The 21,097-nt window shown below is 43.5% G+C and overlaps 1 protein-coding gene across 3 annotated transcripts in view; it reads right to left on the minus strand.

Moving 5' to 3' along the window:
• Positions 1-1,315: 1,315 nt before the first annotated feature.
• Positions 1,316-21,097, minus strand: part of PRDM10 (PR/SET domain 10) — a 107,984-nt gene continuing 88,202 nt past the window's right edge. For all 3 annotated transcript variants that reach the window (XM_044258204.1, XM_044258203.1, XM_044258205.1), the window contains 9 exons: positions 18,218-18,397; positions 17,436-17,546; positions 15,832-16,032; positions 14,980-15,123; positions 14,410-14,580; positions 13,049-13,189; positions 10,174-10,345; positions 7,171-7,274; positions 1,316-4,265 (listed from right to left, as the gene is read on the minus strand). In XM_044258204.1, coding sequence (XP_044114139.1) covers positions 4,065-4,265; positions 7,171-7,274; positions 10,174-10,345; positions 13,049-13,189; positions 14,410-14,580; positions 14,980-15,123; positions 15,832-16,032; positions 17,436-17,546; positions 18,218-18,397 — 1,425 coding nt within the window. In that variant the 3' untranslated portion in view covers positions 1,316-4,064. The remainder of the gene's footprint in view (positions 4,266-7,170; positions 7,275-10,173; positions 10,346-13,048; positions 13,190-14,409; positions 14,581-14,979; positions 15,124-15,831; positions 16,033-17,435; positions 17,547-18,217; positions 18,398-21,097) is intronic.

Consider the following 21,097-nt stretch of genomic DNA (forward strand, 5'->3'; position numbering starts at 1 on the left):
CTCGGTGCGTGCACGCTCCGGGCTCGGCGGCGGAAGGGGCGGGGTTGCGCGGGGCGGGACCAGGAGGGTGCCGGGGGCGGGGCCTTGCAGGGCGGGGCCTGGGGCTGTGCGAAACCGCGCTGCTGGGTTTGGGTTGCAGTTTTCTCGAGGCCCATGGTCTCACCAGCTTTTTCAGAAAGAACAGTGTCGGTAGTCTTTACCTGGCCGCGAACTGAGGCCCATGAATGGTGAATGCAATTTTATTCGCCAGCGTTTGCGGAGAGTATACTCTGTACCAGGCACTATGCTAAGCACTTTCTAGCCCCTATCTTTGTACTACAGCTGTCTGCTCTTATGCACTATTCCCATTTTACAGCTAAGGAAACTGCAGTTTCTTGAGTTTCAGGGAGGAAGGAAAACACAGGAGCCTGTGCCCTTGCATATCCCCGTATCTTCCTTCTGTCCCTGGGCCCCTGACCTTCAGAAAAAAAGTATAAACACGTAGAAGAAATACATTTAAAATTAAACTCGATAACATTCCTCTGTTAAGAATCTAGGCCCCAGGCACCCTGGGTGTCTCAGTCGGTTAAACATCTGTCTTCCGCTCAGGGATTGTCCTTGAGTCCTGGGATTAAATCCTGCATGGGGCTCCCTGCTCCTCTCATTGTCTGACGCTCCCTCTGACCCTACTTCCTCTCGTTGCTCTCTCTCAATCTCTCTCTTAAATAAATAAAATCTCTAAGAAGAAAAAAAAAAAAAAAGAATCTAGGTCCCTTTCTTACTCACTGGGTCTTATTTAGAAGAGCTTCAGACTACTTAATCCACAGCTTCTCCCACCGGGTCCTGCAGAGACCGTCCTCAGGTCCCTCGATTGGATGGAAATGTGTCGGGGAAGCTGATAGGTCAAACTAAGGTTCCTCCCTTGTTGGAAAACAGTGCCCACCAGCCCTTAGTTCCTGCCTATTAGACCACTGGAGGTTCTTCAATTAGAAAACACCAACTAGAAGGACAGGGGAACACCATTCCATAGTTGTCATCCCTGAGTTCCCTTACATGTGTCTCTGACCAGACCAGAGTCAACCGAAGAGTCAAAACATTACAAATTGTAATGAACAAAATTAGTTAAGAGATAACTCTCGATTTTGGGTCAGGTCGGATCTCAGGGCTCTGAGATAGAGCTGCACTAGGCCTCCTGACTCAAATCCGGGCCAGCTGCCCCTTCCCCCTCCCAGCTCACTCAGGCACGTTCTCTCTCTCTCTAATATTAATAAAAATATTTTTTTAATTAACAATCCCAGTAGTTCTTGTAGCTTCACACATACAAACAAGGAAGATATTTATTAAAAAAAATATTTATTAATTTTTACACCTGCTGTAGCACAAGACTATTAACACTATAACTCACTGAATGTACATTAAATGTTCACATTTAAATAACAGGACAGGGTCAATATTTTCAACCTGTGGGTCAACTTTAGCATCTCATGAAGTGCTTTTTAGCCCTAGATATCTTGAGAGTTTTTTGAAAGGATAATTCCAAATCGGAAAACAATTCAAGAAGATCAAAGCAATAGGTTTTTCCAGAATAATAGGAATTTTACATGATGAAATGTCTATTTATGTGAGCACAAATCAAACAATAAAAATGTAAAATCTGTATGTAACCTACTCCAAAATTTTCACACTGCACTGATTGAAGTTTAGAGTGCCAATATGTCCTAAGAGAGGCCACAATATAAACATTGGCTACATACTTTTTTTTCTGTATTGATCTTCAGATGGCTTATAATCCACCACCTCTTCAAATCCAAGTCCCTTTGAAAAAATCTACTAACTTGGAATGGACGTGCAGAATACCTGATCTTAGAGAAGTGTTTGCCTTGATGGCCGCCTGCATCTCTGGTTGATAATATACAAATTGGTTTTAGATCCTTTGTTTATTCCACATAAGTACAAAAAGAGAAAAAGAAAAAACTTAGATGAGAAAGAAGCAGAGTCCTTCCAAACTATTTTCTTCTGTGTATTTTACAACTTGAAATAACTGGCATAAAATGAACATTCTGTTCAGTGATAGTTTTCTCTTGTAATCAATAAGTTATTCCTGAGGGAAGTGGTAGTACCTTGCTCGTTCAAATTAAAAAGGACCCAATAGGGCCAGATTTAAGGTATAAAAATTAAACTGGACCTTTAGCAAAGTCTAATACTCTTCGCCTAGCAAGTCTTTCTAGACAGGACACTGGGATATTTACAGTTATTATACTGCAGGACTCTGGAACCCAGAGTCTCTGTTTTGTGACTCAGGGTCAATGTTTTCTATGGAAAACATCAACATTACATCTTTGTTACCAAAGATAGAGTCCATCCTTAGCTTCTACACATTTACCAAGTAACTTTCTCAAGCTCCCTTAGTGCCCAGATTTTCAGGGATAACTAAATAAATGAGGTCTCAAAAATAAAGTGCAAAATCTACATATTAGTAAAGTTATTTCGACAGAATCATTTCTTTTTCCAAAAGGTGTCTTTACCATAAAGAAGCTACTATACTTTCTTAGTTTATAGAACCAGTTTTTACCCAGAAATGTAAATAAAACAGAATAGCTAACTTCATTTGAAATTGAAATTAGATCTTTCTGTTCGGGAGTGGTAAGTTCCATCACAAGATAATTCCTCTAAAAATGTGTTAGTATGTCACAAAATATTGTTAAAATACATACCGATTTCTGCAATGTTTTATGTGTACAATTGGAATGCACAGTAAAAAGTAGGGAAGTATTTTCCCCCATTGAATTCATAGCCAACAAGACAGCAAACAGGAACACATATAAGAAAAGCTATCGCTGAGGCAGATTTTTTTCCTCCCAAGTGACAGTATAAAAAGCATAAAGATTGGATTTCTTTCATATCCCTTATAATTACCTTGACATATAAATGGTCCCCACATTCTTATTTTTCCCCTAAGTGTGAAGTTGGTCATCTTTCCAAAAGGTCCAGGTGAGTTACAATATGTCTAAGTTAAAAGTGTTAAAAAAAAAAATGAGGGCCAGCTTTCCAACCAAACTTAAAGAATGTTCATTTTAAGACAGCATGAGAAGTACTAAAATACACTAAAAGATGTGAGAGTCAGATGTACACCTGATAAGAACAAGGAATTAATCCTGTTCCAATGAATGGTAAATGGATCCTGCAAGGCAGGACAAGGTTTCAGTGCTTTTCACTTTATCGATATGTAATTATCTTGGTAATTTTTCCTGGTACCGAGATCTCAAACACCTCCTTCTTAATACACCACAACCAGAGAATGGGAGGCAAAGCTTTAATGTGGGAGTTTAAATTCTGCTGACATCAAACAAACCTTTTCTCCTACGGGGAGTCTACCATAGTGGAGTAATAAGTTAAGACCTACCAGAACAGGAGGTTCTTGCCTCAGTGGCTGAAGGCCAGCGCCTGTGCAAAGCACTACCAATAGTAGCCCAACAACAGTTTTCCCAAAGAGGCAAGTTGTTGTTGTGGTTGTTTTAAATGAGCAATAAGAAAAATCTAGACGACGGTTTTTCCTTCAGAACATCACTGTCAAACCTCTGTTTCATCATCTTTATTTTCATATTCAATAGGCTTCCCTTGTTAAATTACTGAAAATGCAAACTCAGAAGATGAAGCAGTTCTGACCGAATAAAATGCCCCTCTCCTCCAGGGTCATGGCTTGGAATGAAGAAGTCCAGTGGCCATGGACTTGGCACATCCTTTCTCAACCTTTGGTACAAATGTGATACACCACTTAATGTTTCCGCAAAGGAAAAGTAAGGCCTATCAATGTGTTAAAAAAACAACTCAAGAGTAAGGCGAAGTTTCTCCACCTTGAAATCCACTTTCCCCTTAAAGATCTCCATTCCATGGCAGAAGCTCCTAGGGTTTAAAGAGGCAATTTGGTAAAGATGACCTTGATAAAAGGAGCCCCGGTGTGTGGTTTCCAAATTCTTGAGCGAATGATAAATCTTAAAAAAAGAGTTCCAAGTGTTGGAAGTTTTCAGACTTATGGATGAGAAGAGACATGATGTGACTGCTGGATTCAAGCTCAAGGGTAGACGTTAAGGTTTAGTGATATGCACTTCACTGCTCCCATTCCCATTGGTGGTGGTTGTAATGATATACTGCGTGGACTGCTGCTGGCTGGTGGTCTGGGGGTCCAAGTCACTGTGTGTAGCTGGCTGAACCTGGACTCCCGCGGAGAGAGCAGAAGCTTGCTTTTCCTCCAATTCTGGTTGACTTTCTGATAACACATAATGACCCTAGAATAAAAAAAGATCTTTAGAAATCTGAAGTCTTGAAGGAGTGGGAGAGGTTCTGGGTGGAGAGAAAAAGAAGGAATATGAAAAGAAATGTTACAAGGCAACACCAAAATAGGCGCCTATGTGAGTACTTTGGAGGGGATGAATCAGAGTTAATAGACTGCGAAGGTATTTTAAGGGACTGCCTTAGGTGTTCTACCAAATGATACAGTGAAGAGCTCCAGGTACAGAAATCTGCATCACAATCATGACTTATGTGGCTAAGGAAATGTGGGCTATTGTACCACTCTTAAGAATTCAGATATTCGGGGCGCCTGGGTGGCTCAGTGGGTTAAGCCGCTGCCTTCGGCTCAGGTCATGATCTCGGGGTCCCAGGGTCCCGGGATCGAGTCCCACATCGGGCTCTCTGCTCGGCAGGGAGCCTGCTTCCTCCTCTCTCTCTCTCTGCCTGCCTCTCTCTGCCTACTTGTGATCTCTGTCTGTCAAATAAATAAATAAAATCTTTAAAAAAAAAAAAAAGAATTCAGATATTCATAAAGTAAGATTGCTGTCTATTATGATTTAAGAGTAATACAAAGGAGATCACAGAAGAGTTATTTAAAGTTTCCTTAAAGAGGCAGAATGGCAGGGCACCTGCATGGCTCAGTTGGTTAACCAATTGCCTTTAGCTTCAGTCCTGATCCTGGAACCCCAGGATCAAGTCCCCCATTGGCTCAGCAGGGAGTCTGCCTCTCCCTCTGATCCTCTCCCCTCTCCCCTCTCATGCTCTCTCTCACTCAAATAAATAAATAAAATCTTTTTAAAAAAAAAAGAAAAAGAGGCAGAATGGCTCCCAAGACAGGGAATCAAGATCAGTGGTTCCTAGACTTCAGAATTTCACAGACCAGCAAATTAAAAGTAATAATAAGTATTCCAAAATTTTATTTTGCCAAGAAAAGTCATTTTTAAGATGCTACTATCAAATCAGAGAAATTTTAACACTCAGAAGTATAAGAAGAGGGGTGCCTGGGTGGCTCAGTGGGTTAAAGCCTCTGCCTTCGGCTCAGGTCATGATCCCAGGGTCCTGGGATCGAGCCCCATATCAGGCTCTCTGCTTGGCGGGGAGCCTCCTTCCCCCTCTCTCCCTGCTTGCCTCTCTGTCTACTTGTGATCTCTGTCTGTCAAATAAATAAATAAAATCTTTTAAAAAAATAAAATAAAATAAAACCTTAAAAAAAAAAAGTATAAGAAGAACACGATCTTAGAACAAAGTCCCTTACCCTGAATCAATTTAGCTTTATGAAAACATGCATTATCATTATTTTTCCTCTGATCATGAAAACTTCACAGACGTGGAGCTATTTCCTTAAGTTAACGTTTTTAAAGCAAGAATGTGTCCCTTGGCAGGGTGATCGGTCTGCTATAAAGGCTAAGAAAAAAGAAGTCATGGAGGAAAACCCAGGCAGTGGCCTTTTCAAGCACTGTCCAGAAAAAAACGTCAGAGACAAATACCCATTTGATTTATCTAGGGCCACACGCTCAGGGTCCACACTCACCAATCTCTGATTATGATTTAGTTTCCCATGTGGGTCCTTCTCAAGCAGGAGGAGGCCAGGTTCTCAGCCTGGGGTCCGTGGACTACTAGGTGGTCCACATGTAGGCTTGAGCAATTCTATGAAGCCTGGAAAATGTACATTAAATGTGTGTGTGTGTGCGTGTGTGTGTATTATGGCAGGAGGAGGGGAACATCCTTGGCTATAATCAGGTTTTCAAATGAGTTCCTGGCCCAAAAAGGTAAAGAGTCAATGGGTCCCACAGGGAGTAAAAATTTCACTGATTATGCCTATGAGACTCTTCTATTTCACATTAGTCATTGTTTTCACAGACAATAGTGTTCTTCTGGATTTACACATCTCTCCTACGTCTAGTTAATGTGAGTTTGTGTGCTAAGAAATGGGTAAGCTCTCAGTATGCTTTGTGGGGAAAAAATCAGGTTTTTTTGTTTTGTTTTTTTAATTTATTTATTTGTCAGAAAGAGACAGCGCAAGCACAACAGGGGCAGCAGTAGGCAGCGGGAGAAACATGCTCCCTGCTGAGCAAGGAGCCCGATGCGGGACTTGATCCCAGGACCATGGGATCATGACCGGAGGCAAAGCCACCCAGGTGATGCAAAAAATCAGGTTTTGGGGCCACCAGACTACCCTGCTGCTCTTTGAGACATCTCGGGAAAGAGTCTTCCCCTGGGAACATCCCAATATCCCTAGCCACTTATGAGTATGTTTCTTAATTTAAATTTACATACTGTTTTCTAATTACTTAGAGGCAGGCCAGCACAAACCAATGAAGATAAAAACACAGGTAGCAGATACCATCAACACTGACCTGCCTAATCTAAATAGAACAAGATAATTCATGCCAATGTTTTTCCCCCAAGGGTGGGGGGGGGACGGGGGACTATGCTGACTATTTAAAATAGCTTAAAAGAGCTCCATAACAGATTCATTCTACTGTTCTCTCCCAACCCAGCTGAAGACCAATAGTCATAAATACTTCCCACAAAGCACGTAAAAAGGGTGATCAACTACGACTCTGTACATGTATGCATCTAGCGGGTTCATTACAGTCATTAATTGCATAGGTATTTATTGACCATTTGCTATATACCAGCCTCCTGGGCAAGGCACTGAGAATAAAGAGGTAAAGGCCAAGACCCGGCTTTCAAGGAATTCACTGTCTGCTGGGAAAAGACAGACCGGAAACCAGTTATTAATATACACTATAATAAGGGTTATAACATAGCTCCACAAGGAGTTATGGGAGTACAGAGGAGGTACTTGGTAAGGAGAGCTGAGGAGTAGGAAATGGGGGTTCGTGGAGACTGGTGTAGTATAACGGACAGGAAAGTCCTCCGGAGCAGGTCACTTACCGGCGTAACCGCCTTTACTTGGCCAGTGGTGACCGGAGTGGCCACACCACTGTCTGTAATCACGAACTGACCCGGGGGAAGTGTCATCATTTGAATCTCCGATGCTGAAAAACAGGAAATATCCATACTTCAGTGGTTTCAGATCTTAATACAAGTTGTAGTAACAAATACCTAGCAAGGGACCACATCCCTCTTTGAGACATTTTCCATAGATTTGCTTACCGTTAGTCATATGATATGACTTCCCCACACTCTGATAAGAATGATCATAGAAAGTTAGCCCAGAGTTAGCAAATATCAGAAACAATCAATGCATCTCCCCTGAACGTGACTTCTGAATATCCATAAGACAAACATTTAATAATTTTTTTAAAACCTTGGAATAAGTTACAAAGGTTTACCTGTTAGCTCAATATTTTTATCCTTTAATTTGGGATTTGAATCACTAACAGTGTACCCACTATTGCCTACTAATCACAATGTAATCTAACTTGAATTTTTATTTCACCACCAGTGTTATTAAAGCAAATTAAAAACAAAGCTCACGGGGCACCTGGGTGGCTCAGTGGGTTAAAGCCTCTGCCTTCGGCTCAGGTCATGATCCCAGGGTCCTGGGATCGAGCCCCGCATCGGGCTCTCTGCTCACCAGGGAGCCTGCTTCCTCCTCTCTCTCTCTCTGCCTGCCTCTCTGCCTACTTGTGATCTCTGTCTGTCAAATAAATAAATAAATAAATAAATAAAATCTTTAAAAAAAAAAAAGTAAAAGAGAGAGTATACAATAAATAAATAAATAAATGTGTCAATAGGATTGAATTAATTTTCATTAATCACTGATAAATATCACTATATTCCTAAAAAAAATAATAACAGAGAGAATACACACAAAAAAACAAAAACAAACCCTCAAGGGCTGTCTGGTCAGTAGAGCATGTGACTCTTGATCTCAGGGTCATGGGTTTGAGCCCCATATTTGGTGTAAAGATTACTTTAAAAAAATAAAATCTTTTTTTAAAAAATCCCTCAAAAGACATAACCAATTGCAATGCATGAGCCTTATTTAGAACTCAATTTGAAAAAAACCAACCATTAAAAAAAAATTTAAGAGGAGAGCCTGGGTGGATCACTCAGTTAAGTGACTACCTTTGGCTCAGGTCATGATCCCAGGTCCTGGGAGCCCCGCATCGGGCTCTCTGCTCAGCAGGGAGCCTGCTTCTCCCTCTTCCTCTACCCCTCCCCTGCTTGTGCTCTCTCTCTGTCTCTGTCAAATAAATAAATAAAATCTTTAAAAAAAATTTAGGAGACAATCACAGAAATATAAACAGTGGATATTTGATGGTTATTAAAGAATTACTGTCATGTATTTTTAGGTTTGATAACTGTACTGGAGTTGTGCTTTAAAAAATATTTACCTGGGCACCTACGTGGCTCAGTCAGTTGAACATGAGACTCTTGGTTTTGGCTCCAGTCATGATCTCAGGGTTGTCAGATCAAGCCCTTCATCAGGCTCAATGCTCGGTAAGGAATCTGGTTGAGAGTCTCTCTCTCTCTCCCTCTCCCCCAACCACCCCCAAGAGTGCTCTACATAAATAAATAAATAAGTAAAATCTTTTTTAAAATATTTATGGATGAAATAATACAGATTATTATACAGGTGGGGGATTAGAAGAGAAGGAGGAGAGTACAGATGAGACAAGATTGGCCCTGACTTGGTGTAAGGTTGGACAATGGGCACAAAGGCATTCATCATACTATTCTATTTTTGTGTGTTTTTAAATGTTTCCCCTAATAAACAACTTCAATTCCAGAATCTTTTCTCCAGGGTTTCTATTATTCCCACGGCAATCATTTCACCTTTCTTTCACAGGAATTAAACTTAGTATAAATGTCTACTTACCAGGGTTCTCCTGGTAGTTACCATGAGTTGGAATCTTTCCCCAACTAGAAACAAGACTCAGCCAGCATTGTGACGACCAAAATTTAAGAGAACGGATTGTAAAAATAACAAGAAGATAGAGTTTGAGCCTGATTCCATACCAGATCCACATAACACAGCCAAAGATCAAGGACAATGGCGAAAGACTCAAAGAAAGAAGTCAATAGTAGGAGGAAGGCCAGCCCTGGCCTTCCCAACTTCTCAGCCCCTATTGCTCCTACTTGCTACTATCGACATCTAGCTATTCCTCTGTTCTAGATCTTCATCATAAAGATCTCGTGCCTTCCAGCTCATATCCAAGGCTGCCATTCCCACCCAAACTGTTAACTACGAGGACCTTCAGCCGCCAACCTTTTGCTGCTTCTGTAGCACTAATGTCAGGGTTTTGAAAGCCATCCACTCATCTCTCTCTCTCTACTGGATAATGATCTCTTTGAGTCAAGGACTGTCTTATAAGGAGAGGCCACACGGTGTGGTGGTTTGGAGTTCCAAGCCTCTAGTTACTAGCGGGGTTCCTTGGTCAGTTACTCTGTGTCTGAGTTTCCCTATCTGTAAAGTGCAAATAACAACTGTATTTACAGGTTGTTGTGAATACTGAATGTAGTATATATGTGGCTTAGAACCATTTCTGGCACCTAGTGAGAGCTTAATGAAAGCTGGCTAACATTACTACTGTGTGGTGTTACTGACGGGAATGTCAGTATTAATTTTTTGTATATCCAGGGTCTAGCACATCCGCTTATACAAAGATTCTATTCAACGAATGTTGATGGAAGAGATGACTCACCACCATCAATATACCCTAGATTCATCTATTCTGCTATCGAGTCCCTCTGCCTACACTTTCTTCGGCAGTACTCCTGATGGCTCTGAAATGGATCGCTCTCTGAGATCAGAACGCCGCCTTGAATTTGGTCATGAAACTCTTTCAAGGATATGCACCACAGAATGTAGAAAACGGCCAATGAAACTTTAACCCAGAAAATTTATTCTAAAGCTGATAAAATTATGACCCTTGACTGTAGATTTCCCACCCATGAGCTAGACCCCCATCCCTGGTTCTGACTTACAGTAGCCACGGAAGGAATTCCAAGTGTTGGGCAGGTAGGTGTGTTGCACAGAGGAACCTTGCTGCTGCTGCTGGAGAGCCTGGCCTGGTGTGGAGGCACCGCCTTGGATATGGGAGGGGCTGAGCCCTTGCTGGGACTGCTGGGAGGCAGGGCTCAAGGGCTGCCCAGCTACCTAGAGAGAAAGACAAGGCACAAGTAGAAAACTAATCACTTCCAGTATAGTTAAGACTCACAAGTAACTGAAGGAAGTAAATCCGGCTGCATGAATGATAACACTGAAAGTGCGGTTGCTAAACTAATAGTATTTTAAATAAGAAGAAGATTAATGAAAAGGAATCATAACTATCAAAACCCAATTCATTTTCCAAGGATTATCTACAAGAATATCAAAAAAATTAATTTTACTAAGCGCATTAGAAAGATAAATGAATGAAAGTCTAATTATCTTAATTACATTAAGATTTTTTAAAAATTGAGGAGCTAAAGAGCTTGCCTATGTCACAGAGCGAATCTATTAACACAAACTGAAGCAGAACCCAGAAATCATCATTTCCACTGAGTACACTGGGAAATCCCACTCACTTAGTGGAGATAAACACAGATGTGGAGGCAGACATCCAGAGAGAGGCTTATTCCTGTCCACAGGACAGAGCCCAAGCTCCACAGTTTGCCCTGCAAGCCCTCCAGATTCCAGCTCCAAACTACCTTCCCAACTTCTCTCCCAAACATCATTTCCTGTTAGTAAACTAAACAGTTTTCCATAAATGTCCCAGTTTCCCATCTCTGAGCCTTTACTCACAATGAGAGTGTATTCAGATCCTAATGCCTTGCCCAACCACCATATCAAAATCATACCCCTCCTTCAAGATGTAACTCAGATACCACTTCCACAGAAACCTCCTTGATTCCCTGCTAAATGTAATCTTTCCCTCTTCTGAAAGTACAGAACTTATCTATATAGCCACATCATCCTCAGACCCAGGCAAGACCCATCCTTAGACCATGGCCCTGGAATATGTGTCCCCTTCTACATGACACTTGGGAACCAGAGTCCCCCATTCCCTGTGGAAATGGCCTTGCACCCACTTCCAGAGCCTGCACAAGTCTCTTGCCTGGGCCTGTCATCTTGCAGGGGTCCTATCTCTTGGATGTGGGCTCCTCTAAGGGTATTTGGCCACAGGGGACCAAGGGGGTAGTTGTGGGATCACCTTTGCAGGGATGTGGAAGTAGCTGGGACATGTGGCTTGGGGTGTCCACATGGATACACAGAAGGCCCTGTGAGGTGCAGGATGGAGGCTGGGTGAGAAAAAATGGAGAGCAGTCTGGGGGAAGGTTGTCCCTGAGCCACCACCTTCTGAGGAGTCCCTCCAGCATAGGGTTCCTTTGAGAAACTTAAAAGTGTGATACCTGTGGTGGTGGAAAAGATGGGCCCCTTGTTGACAGAGGGGACTGTCTGGGACGAGAAAAAGTGACAGAAACCTCACAGCCGCTGAACCTCACACTAGAAGGAGGAGAGCGGCCACAGATGGCAAGCAGCAAAGCCTCCCATCCCCAATGTCCCCCAGTAAACAGGAATGCAGAGAAAGTACATGTTTATCCTGTGGATTTCCACAGCAGCTTGAAGGGCACAGAGCCAGCAAGGGAGGGAGAAATCCTTCTCTCTCTTCTTCCTGCCCAGCCTGGCAGCTGCCAGCACCGCCCATACGTTTGGCAGGAAGGCAAGTAATTTCCAATTGGCACTAACCATGTTACTTAGTATCAATTGTTACTTAGCATATATTTTTCAATTTTGTTATTATACAAATATATGTGTCAAGTAGGAAGGCAGAACATACATTTTTTTTAAAGTTTTTATTTAAATTCTAGTTAGTTGGGGCGCCTGGGTGGCTCAGTCAGTTAAGCATCTGACTCTTGATTTTGGTTCAGGCTGTGATCTCAGGGTGGTGAGATCGAGCCCCCTGTTAGGCTCCCTCCTCAGTGGGGAGTCTGCTTCTCCCTCTCCTTCTGCCCCTTACCCTGCTCATGCTTGCTCTCGCTCTCTCTCAAATAAATAAGTAAAATCTTTTAAAAAGAGAGTTTGTTTCTAGGTTTGTCCCCTTTCTCTTTTTTTTCCCTTTGCTCATGTGTTTTGATTCCTAAATTACAGATATGAGTGAAATCATATGGTATCTGTCTTTCTCTGACAGACTTATTTCACTTAGCCTAATAGTCTCTAGCTCCATCCATGTAGTTGCAAAGAACATATTTTATTTAACAGTTTGTTAGCTTGATTTGAAACTTTAAACTGCCTCGACACACGGCATGCAGGCTTTTGTTTGTACTCTTGTTCTGGAACCTGTGAATATCAGAAGTGGGCCTGCACGTGTCCTTTCTGGTTCAAATACCTTCGCTTCATATCCTGTTTGCTTCTGTATATATGACATAACCCTACTAGACTCCAAGCTTGGAGGGCAAGACCTAGAAACGTTTCATGCAAAGGGTAAGATTGTAAGAAATATTTTTTGGATAGATGTAGCTATGCTGTCTCTATCATACAAACACAATAATACACCACAAAGTCATGGTTCCAAAATTCAAGGAACAACTTAGCAACTGCATGCTATCAGAGAGCCATTTAAAACAGGAAGCAAAGGCCAAGGCTGTCCCTAGAATATGAGATCTCAGGGCTCCTTCTGCTCAGAAGCTCATCACTTAATGCAAGTATGCCCATAATGCCAATATAAAACCCAGAGGCAAAGGCAGGACCTATAATGAAGGCCCAAAAATCATTTCAATAGCCCAGGTACCTAGGTTTGAAGATGATGTCTCTTCACTCACATGAACGTTCCCGGGTCGCCAGGACCATACTCCCTCGACAAACAGTTGGAGAACGTACCTGGGATGACGAGGGGGTGGAGGGAGTGGGCTCTGTGACTTGGATGTGTTGCACCTGGATGGCATGCTGGGTGTAGGTCTGAGGGTCGTGGAGCTGGCCAACATCCACAGTGGACTGCTGAGACTGGTGTGGGGAAGTGGCCTGAGGGATGGGAAGACAAAACGCATTCTGATTAAGGGGAAGGGGAATCCTTCCAGAGAAAACCTTCAGCTGCCCCAATGCCCCAGCAGGAGAGCAGATGGAACTTCACATCTGGGGCTTCGCTCCCAGAGAGCCCACACCTAAGCCATGTTGGTAAGCATTAGCAAAGACGATTGTTTTTAAAAGTTACACTTAAAAAACATAAGCCGCTAATGCTATTTAATTCTGAAAGAAAAGGGCAGAAAGGGAAATAGAGCTCATCATAAGATGAATGAGAAGCTCTCAGGAATCAAAAGTCCTTTTCCCTTAAGTTTCATTTAATTTAATGCCTTACCCTTGACAAGAGAATTTACTTTCAGCTACTGACCTACTAGAAGAGTAGTTCCCAACCCTTTTTAGGTACCCCAGACATCTCTGAAAATCTGGCTAAAGTATAGTCCCTTTTTCCAGAATAATGTACATATACATCAAACTTCACAGGGAATCCCAGAGATTCATAGGTTCCTCCAAAGCCTGAAGTTAAGAAACATCCCATAAGAAAAACAAGAGAAAGCACAGTCAATGACAGTAGCAACTCCTCCTTTCCTGCTCTGGTATTCGTCCAGAATTTTCAGACCAAATTAGTTCAAAGCAACAGGTTTGATCATTTGTGCCTTGAATACACTTCCTTAGCGTAATTAAATGAAACAAGGTTCTGGGAGGATTTCTTCTTTTAGCTCCCTCATCAGTGAGAATGAGCTACCAATTATCTGGTAGAAGGAACGGAATTATACCTCTGTACCAATAATGTGCTGATACTCAAAACTCAAGATCGTTCTTTACAACCTCCCTTTAGATGCCCAAGTGGGCACGTACCAAACTAGTTCTCCACCAAGTAGTCAACTTTGGAGCTCAAGGACTCAGAAGAGGCTCTGAAAGATCACGGGGGACTGTCCCAGGTAGCACAGGAGGACAGTATACATGGCAGCCCAAAAAGGCTAGACTGTTCTTGAGGGAACTCTCTTACATCGCTAATTCCACAGCCCTGTACAGCCCGGAGGGCAGGAGAGCTTTACAATAAAAGCCTTAGACTCAGAACTTACATGCAAAGCAAGTGACGTGGAATCCAGCTCTAGGTCTGAGAATTGGGTGCTTTTGTTGACCACCACCCCCCACCCCAGCCCCGCCATATTGGCTAGTGGCCATATGACATTGGTGAAGGTGAAGAGAAACATGTATACCGGAGCCACTTGAACCACTTGAAGCTGTATGTGCTGAGGCTGCTGAAGACCGGATGTCGACTGAGACACGGGAATGTACTGAATTCTCTGGTAGTCCCCCTGTGACGTTCGGTAATCTGTGGTTAAGGTCTGGGACAGTTCTGTCATGGCTTGGGTTAGGAGGTCTGTTGTCTAGAAAAGTCACAAAAACCACATTAGCTGGTGACACTACTGCTTGTACAAATTAGCCCTGAGTTCAGGCAGGAGAAATCCAAAGATGAGAAGATACTGGAAGATTAACCATGCGTCTGCATCTGCCTGTCTGTGTCAGCCCCAGTGGAGCTACCAGAGAGGTTCTGACAGTCTCCCAGCACAGGAGCAGCACTGAACATTTCTTGCTGCCCCTTCTACGGAGAGCTTTGGAAAGCATCAACCAGGAGACCAACCATAAGCATAATGCCTGGGTAGAAAACTGAAGGATAATGGGCTACCTTTGCAGCCAATTACAGAGCAAGTTAGACATGACTTTCACATTGGAAGCTGTGATAGGCGCCAAAGGGGATGAGGTGCCCTTACCAGCCACACACTTACCACCACGGTCTCCCCGGTAGCACTGTCTGTGGTTAACACAGCTGGGGTAGCACTGATCACAGCTGTTGTCAGTGGTGGATGTAAGGTGTTAGGGAGCTGGGCATACTCTGGATGCTTCTTTCGAATGTGCTGTACCATCTTGGTCTGGAAGAGTATGGCAAAACCAAGAATCATTACTAGAGTTAGTTAGTTGCCATTTTTCCTCAAACTCAAACCCTGCCAAGAGTCCTAAAGTCTTTCTGGATTTGCCTTGAAAGAAAGAAGCAGCACAGGGTTTACAAGAGAAAAAGAAGAGGTAGAGAAGAAACTGAACACCCATGGGACCCCACACCACCAGGCAAGGGCAGCACACCTCATTCATGGTGACCTCTCATCCCCCCAGTAACTCCAGCAACCAATCACAAGCTCCCTGCCCCCCATAACCAAGAATGACCCCCTTTTCCAGATCTATCATGTAAGTTCCTACGTAGTTCCTACAGAAGTAGGAAGTTCCTAGAAGTAAATCTATAGAAGATGTAAACCTGTAGAAGTTCCTACAGAAGTAAACCTGAGCTCATAAAGCAGGAGCATAACTATTCTAACACGAAACCTTCAGCAGACCGAGGGAAAAGGAAACCAACTGAATGCTCAGGTTATGTATGAGATACACTAACTCTGGGGAAATTCCACATATCCTCTTCCCATACTGGATTTACAGTTCCTATTCTCAGGAAGTAGCTCCTTAGCCATCTGAACTAGGAAAACACCTCTGACAGCCCCCATCAATCCAGCAGAAGCCAACTGCCGCCTTCTCTTAGGAGATTCCTTCAATAATGACCTTGATTCAGATGCATTCAAAGCCCTTCCCAATACCTTGCTGCTGTACTGTTTGGAGCAGTGAGGGCAGCAGACAGGAGGGGTGGCTATTGTGCCCGTGAGCTGGGTGTGGGTGCTCAGCATGGGATCCGGCTCTCCTGGGCCAGCTGGACGGAGTTTGCGAATGCTCGGTGGGAGCTCAGCCCCTGGATGGTTCTTCAGAATATGGGCTTTTCGCTTGCTGGCACTTTTGTAAACCTGCAAATTCAGATGCTTTGTCACGAAAGCAGCATACGGTTCTACCTTCTTACTTTAAAGCACACTCTCTAACAATTCCGTTGTTAGACAGGAGAAATGAGAAAAGGTATTCAGGTAGCCCAAAATAAAATATATGAACAGCTATCCTGAAGGATATATAAAATAAGAGCATAATGTAGATAGGCTAGGCATCTCTCTAGAATTTGTACATCTAAGATAGTAATAACAAAAATAGCCCTTACCCTGAAGTTTAAGAGGTAGATACACAGTCACAGAAAAAGAATTATTTCAAAGCCCAGATCATCCCACTTAGCCTTTCTACAAAAGCTCTCAATGTTTACTAGATGCCAAAGTATCTTCCAAAATGGCAAGTCTATAAGTGACTAGTACCTCCAATGGTAAATCTATGCTTTAAAAAGTTTCCCAGGGGGCGCCTAGGTGGCTCAGTGGGTTAAAGCCTCTGCCTTCGGCTCAGGTCATGATCCCGGGGTCCTGGGATGGAGCCCCACATCGGCTCTCTGCTCAGTGGGGAGCCTGCTTCCCCTTCTCGATCTCTGCCTGCGTCTGCCTACTTGTGATCTCTGTCTGTCAAATAAATAAATAAAATCTTTAAAAAAATAATAAATAGGGCGCCTGGGTGGCTCAGTGGGTTGGGCTGCTGCCTTCGGCTCAGGTCATGATCTCAGGGTCCCGGGATCGAGTCCCGCATCAGGTTCTCTGCTCAGCAGAGAGCCTGCTTCCCTCTCTCTCCCTCTCTCTGCCTGTCTCTCTGCCTCCTTGTGATCTCTGCCTTTCAAATAAATAAATAAATAAATATTTTTGATAAATAAATAAATAAATAAAAAGTTTCCCAGTTTTAAGCTAACACAACTCCATCGTATAAGGAAACAATATTACACTGAAACAACAGGTGTATATTTGGTTTTTTTGTAACTGCACAAAAGTAAGGATGAAATAGTACAGTCTTCCATTGCAAACCTTGTCCACAAAAAATAAATAAAAAGAGAAAAAAGAAAAAAAAAAAAAAAACTTGTCCACATCCTACTCAATCTTCTAGAAATCCCAAACCCACTGTATATATTTTACAAGTAGGATGATAAACAATTTTGCTTTAGAGCCTAGGAATTTAAAATGAATTTATATACTAAGCCCTTGGTAAGCCTCTGCTTTTAAAACAAAACCACAGAGAGAAGGAAAAACATTTAACACAAAGTCAACTAATGATTAGGGAAAAAATTTTGGCTTAAAACGAGCCTGCACTTGTAGCCCTTGCTCATCTGAATGGAAAACTACTGAGAGCCAGGGGACCGTCTGTTAAGAGTAACTGTAAGATCCCAGTATATTTATGCATGCAGACTTAGGGCTCCCAGAGACGCATCCCAGCGTGGATAGTTTCCTTTTACCTTATCACAATACTGACAAAAGTAGTCGCGGTTGGGCTTTATGATGGGGAGGGTTAGCTCCGGCACCTCCTCTATCTTCATGTCTGGGTGCCTCTTTGATAAGTGATTTACCTAAAGGGGAAAAATGCAAATGAGAAAAAAGAACCCATTTCAAAGAGAAGCGAACCAAATGCTCTGGTCTTGACTGCTAGAAGATGGAATCCTCGGAAGCCATGCCCCAAAACAGTAAGGCATGTGGCCAGATCCAGCATTTCCAGGCCCTTCTGACACGAAGCCTTAACAGTCATGGTTAGCAAGAGTTACCAGTCATTCAGCAAATCACCGAAGGGTCACTGTGGATTCCACGATGGGAAAGGGGATAGCATGAACCCGGTGCACATACCCTGCTTTGAAGGGCAGTTTCCTACTACTGCTCTTTCGCATCCGGAAAGGGGAGGCATTAAGGGAGCCACTGGGGAGAAGGAAAAACCCCACCAGAAAGGATGTTCAGGAACACAAGAAGAAGGAAATGAAATAGAAGGGCAGAGACTGAGCAGGGTAAAGCAAAAGAAAACTCGTAATAAGAAGTGATAGAGAAAGACTCATCCCAAGAGGTCAGGAGAAATGAGCTGTGCCACAGGAGGGCAAAGGGAGACTGGGAAGAACTCCAAATTGGGCATCACGTGCTTCTGGCTTTTCCCCCAGCCCCTGACGAAACCTACTGAGAATTTTGCACAGAATACTGCACAGAAGCCATCACCATAAACAGAAGTGGGTGGGTCTGGTAGCCGCTTGGCACTGACCAGCATGCCTCGTCTCCGGAAGCCCATCATACACAGGCGGCACTTGAACGTGAAGCTGTCGTAGTCCGTGGACGTGATGCGAGGCTTGAACGTCTTGGAGCGGCTGATGCGGTCAGCCTTCTTGGCCTCCCTCTCAGGGTTGTGCATTCTCTGCATATGTTCCCGTAGCTTGTCTTTCCGCTAGTTAGAGAGAATGTTTGAAAAGGCAGGGGAGGGGGGTAGCGAGGCAGAAAATTTTTAATTGACAGGATTTAAAAAAGCAGTACAAGTTACCAGTAAGCACAACCTACCAAGAGGCATCCGAGTTGCTAGGGTGCTGGAACAGACAAGGACATGGCAAAACTCTGTCTGCTACCAAATAAGTGTGCAGCCTTGCCTTTTGGGAAGGAAGAAATTATGTGTATTATGGAGAAGATCAAAGGATAATGGAATAAACTTGGTATTAAGAATTACAAGACAGGGGCTACTGGGTGCTTTGGTCGGTTAAGCGTCTGCCTTAGGCTCAGGTTATGGCCCCAAGGCCCTGGGATCAAACCCCGAATCGGACTCCCTGCTCAGTGGGAAGCCTGCTTCTCCCTCTGCCTCTGCCTGCTGCTCCCCCTATCAAACAAGATCTTTAAAAAAAAAAAAAACTTAGGGGCGCCTGGGTGGCTCAGTGGGTTAGAGCCTCTGCCTTCGGCTCAGGTCATGATCCCAGGGTCCTGAGATCGAGCCCCACATTGGGCTCTCTGCTCAGCAGGGAGCCTGTTTCCACCTCTCTCTCTCTCTGCCTACTTGTGATCTCTGCCTGTCAAATAAATAAAAAATAAAAATCTAAAAAAAAAATTTACAAGATAAATTGATAATGAATGATAGGTAATACTGTATTTACAAAGCCATGTGTATGCTCAGTTCCCACACATTTTAACAAACATTATGATGCTCTTCCAAATCCCACATAAATTTAACTATTTCTCATCTTTTTTTTTTAATATTTTATTTATTTATTTGACAGAGAGAAATCACAAGTAGACAGAGGCAGGCAGAGAGAGAGAGAGGGAAGCAGGCTCCCTGCTGAGCAGAGAGCCCGACGCGGGACTCGATCCCAGGACCCTGAGATCATGACCTGAGCCAAAGGCAGCGGCTTAACCCACTGAGCCACCCAGGGGCCCCTAACTATTTCTCATCTTATGGATTTAGAAGTTCATGTAAACAATCACGCTGCCCACTATGGATGGGGCATATGGTCTAGGTCACAGGTCTCAGTCTGATGACCTAATCTAGTGATACATGTTTATACGAGTGCATAGAAAGAAAATCGGGCAGAGCCTATCCCAATGGAAAAAAAATTCAGAAACATGCCAGCTCCCTTCTTCAGCATTTCTCTCTTCTCTTGGACATGATTAAACTCTTATTGGCCTGATAAAGATTCTGAGCCTTTCCACCAGAACAGCTCTCCTCACAGTTTGGTAGAAGGACTTCTATTTAACCGCTGCCCTTTTTCAGCACATTCATCTAACAAGCATTTCTCAAGTGCCCACCGAGTATTGGGAACCATTCCAAGTTCAGAGTTCAACGCTAGGACCCCTCACTTACCTCCTTCTTTTGCTGCCATGGATAAAATACGACCACTCTCTCCTCCTACCCCACCCACCTCATTCCTGGGAAGCCCATCAGAGAATTTCATCATCTCCTACTCTGCAGTGAAGTCTGGATTACAAGCCCTGTCCTAAATAACAGTATTTCTGAGTGTCTTTAGATAAAGCTCAACACCTCAGACTTCTGTTATATTTCTACTTTTTCCCCAGCACTGGTCTTCACTAATCTCCCCCAACCCCATTCTCTTTAAAGGACCCACTTATTGTAAATGAATCATTATATAAGCCTGAAAGCCTCTTCCTACTACTACACCCAGCTCCGCATACACATTCGCTGAAGGCCATTTCTCAGCATTTTCCATCCTAACGACCCTAAAACCAATTCATTATGCCCCACTTTCTCCTCCTGCCTAAATCCTGCTGCTGCTGGATCAGCAATGATCCCAAATAGCTAGGCTCCCGAGCTGCACAGCCCAATTTCTCTCTGTCCACCCATCAGCCTGGCATCCAGACACGAAGTTTTACCAATTCTCCCTCAGATGTTTGCCTTGATACGGTAGCCCTCTTCTCCATGCCCACTGCCTGGGCCTTAGTTCAGCCCAGCTGTAAAATGCCCCTGGAGTGCCTTTACCCCTCTCCCTGTCCTCCTCCCGCCCCTTTCTCTAGCAGGCTCCATCTTCCCCACCCTTAAGGGAATTCAAGTGTCACCTATACCCCAAGTCAGATCAAATCCTTCTCGTGGCATTTTTTTTTTCCTCTATTACAGTAGCAGAAATCATTTTTTTTTTAAGTTTTATTTACTGAAGTAATTTCTACACCCAATCTGGGTCTCGAGCTCAGGACCCTGAGATCAAGAGTCGAGTGTCCTTCCAACTGAGCCAGTCAGGGCCCCCCAGGAGCAGAAACAATTTTCAATGCACATGTCAGATTTCCTCTTTAAAGTGAGAGCACCTGAAAGTCAAGAGGTCCTACCTTTTGGAACTTGTAGTAGGACAATTACAATTCAGTAGAAGTGCTACAACAGGCTCACAAGTTAAGGGTTCTCTGGGAATACACAGGAGAAGCACTTAATCCAGGGAGGGGGGCATCAAGAAATGCCTCTGTATGAAGTGACATCAGCCAGGCAGAAGGATGAGAGAGTCTGAAAGTGTATTTCAAGCAGTGGGTTGAGAAGGAGAACAGATGTCAAGCCCCCAGGAGAGTGAGACAGCATGCCACACTGCCGTAAACCCCACAGTTCAGCAGAGCAGAGTACAACGGGGAAGGGAGAACTGCACAGGTAACTAACTGGGAGCCAGGTCCT

The sequence above is a fragment of the Neovison vison genome, chromosome 7, assembly GCF_020171115.1.
Source record: "Neovison vison isolate M4711 chromosome 7, ASM_NN_V1, whole genome shotgun sequence".
NCBI classification, from domain to species: Eukaryota; Metazoa; Chordata; class Mammalia; order Carnivora; family Mustelidae; genus Neogale; species Neogale vison.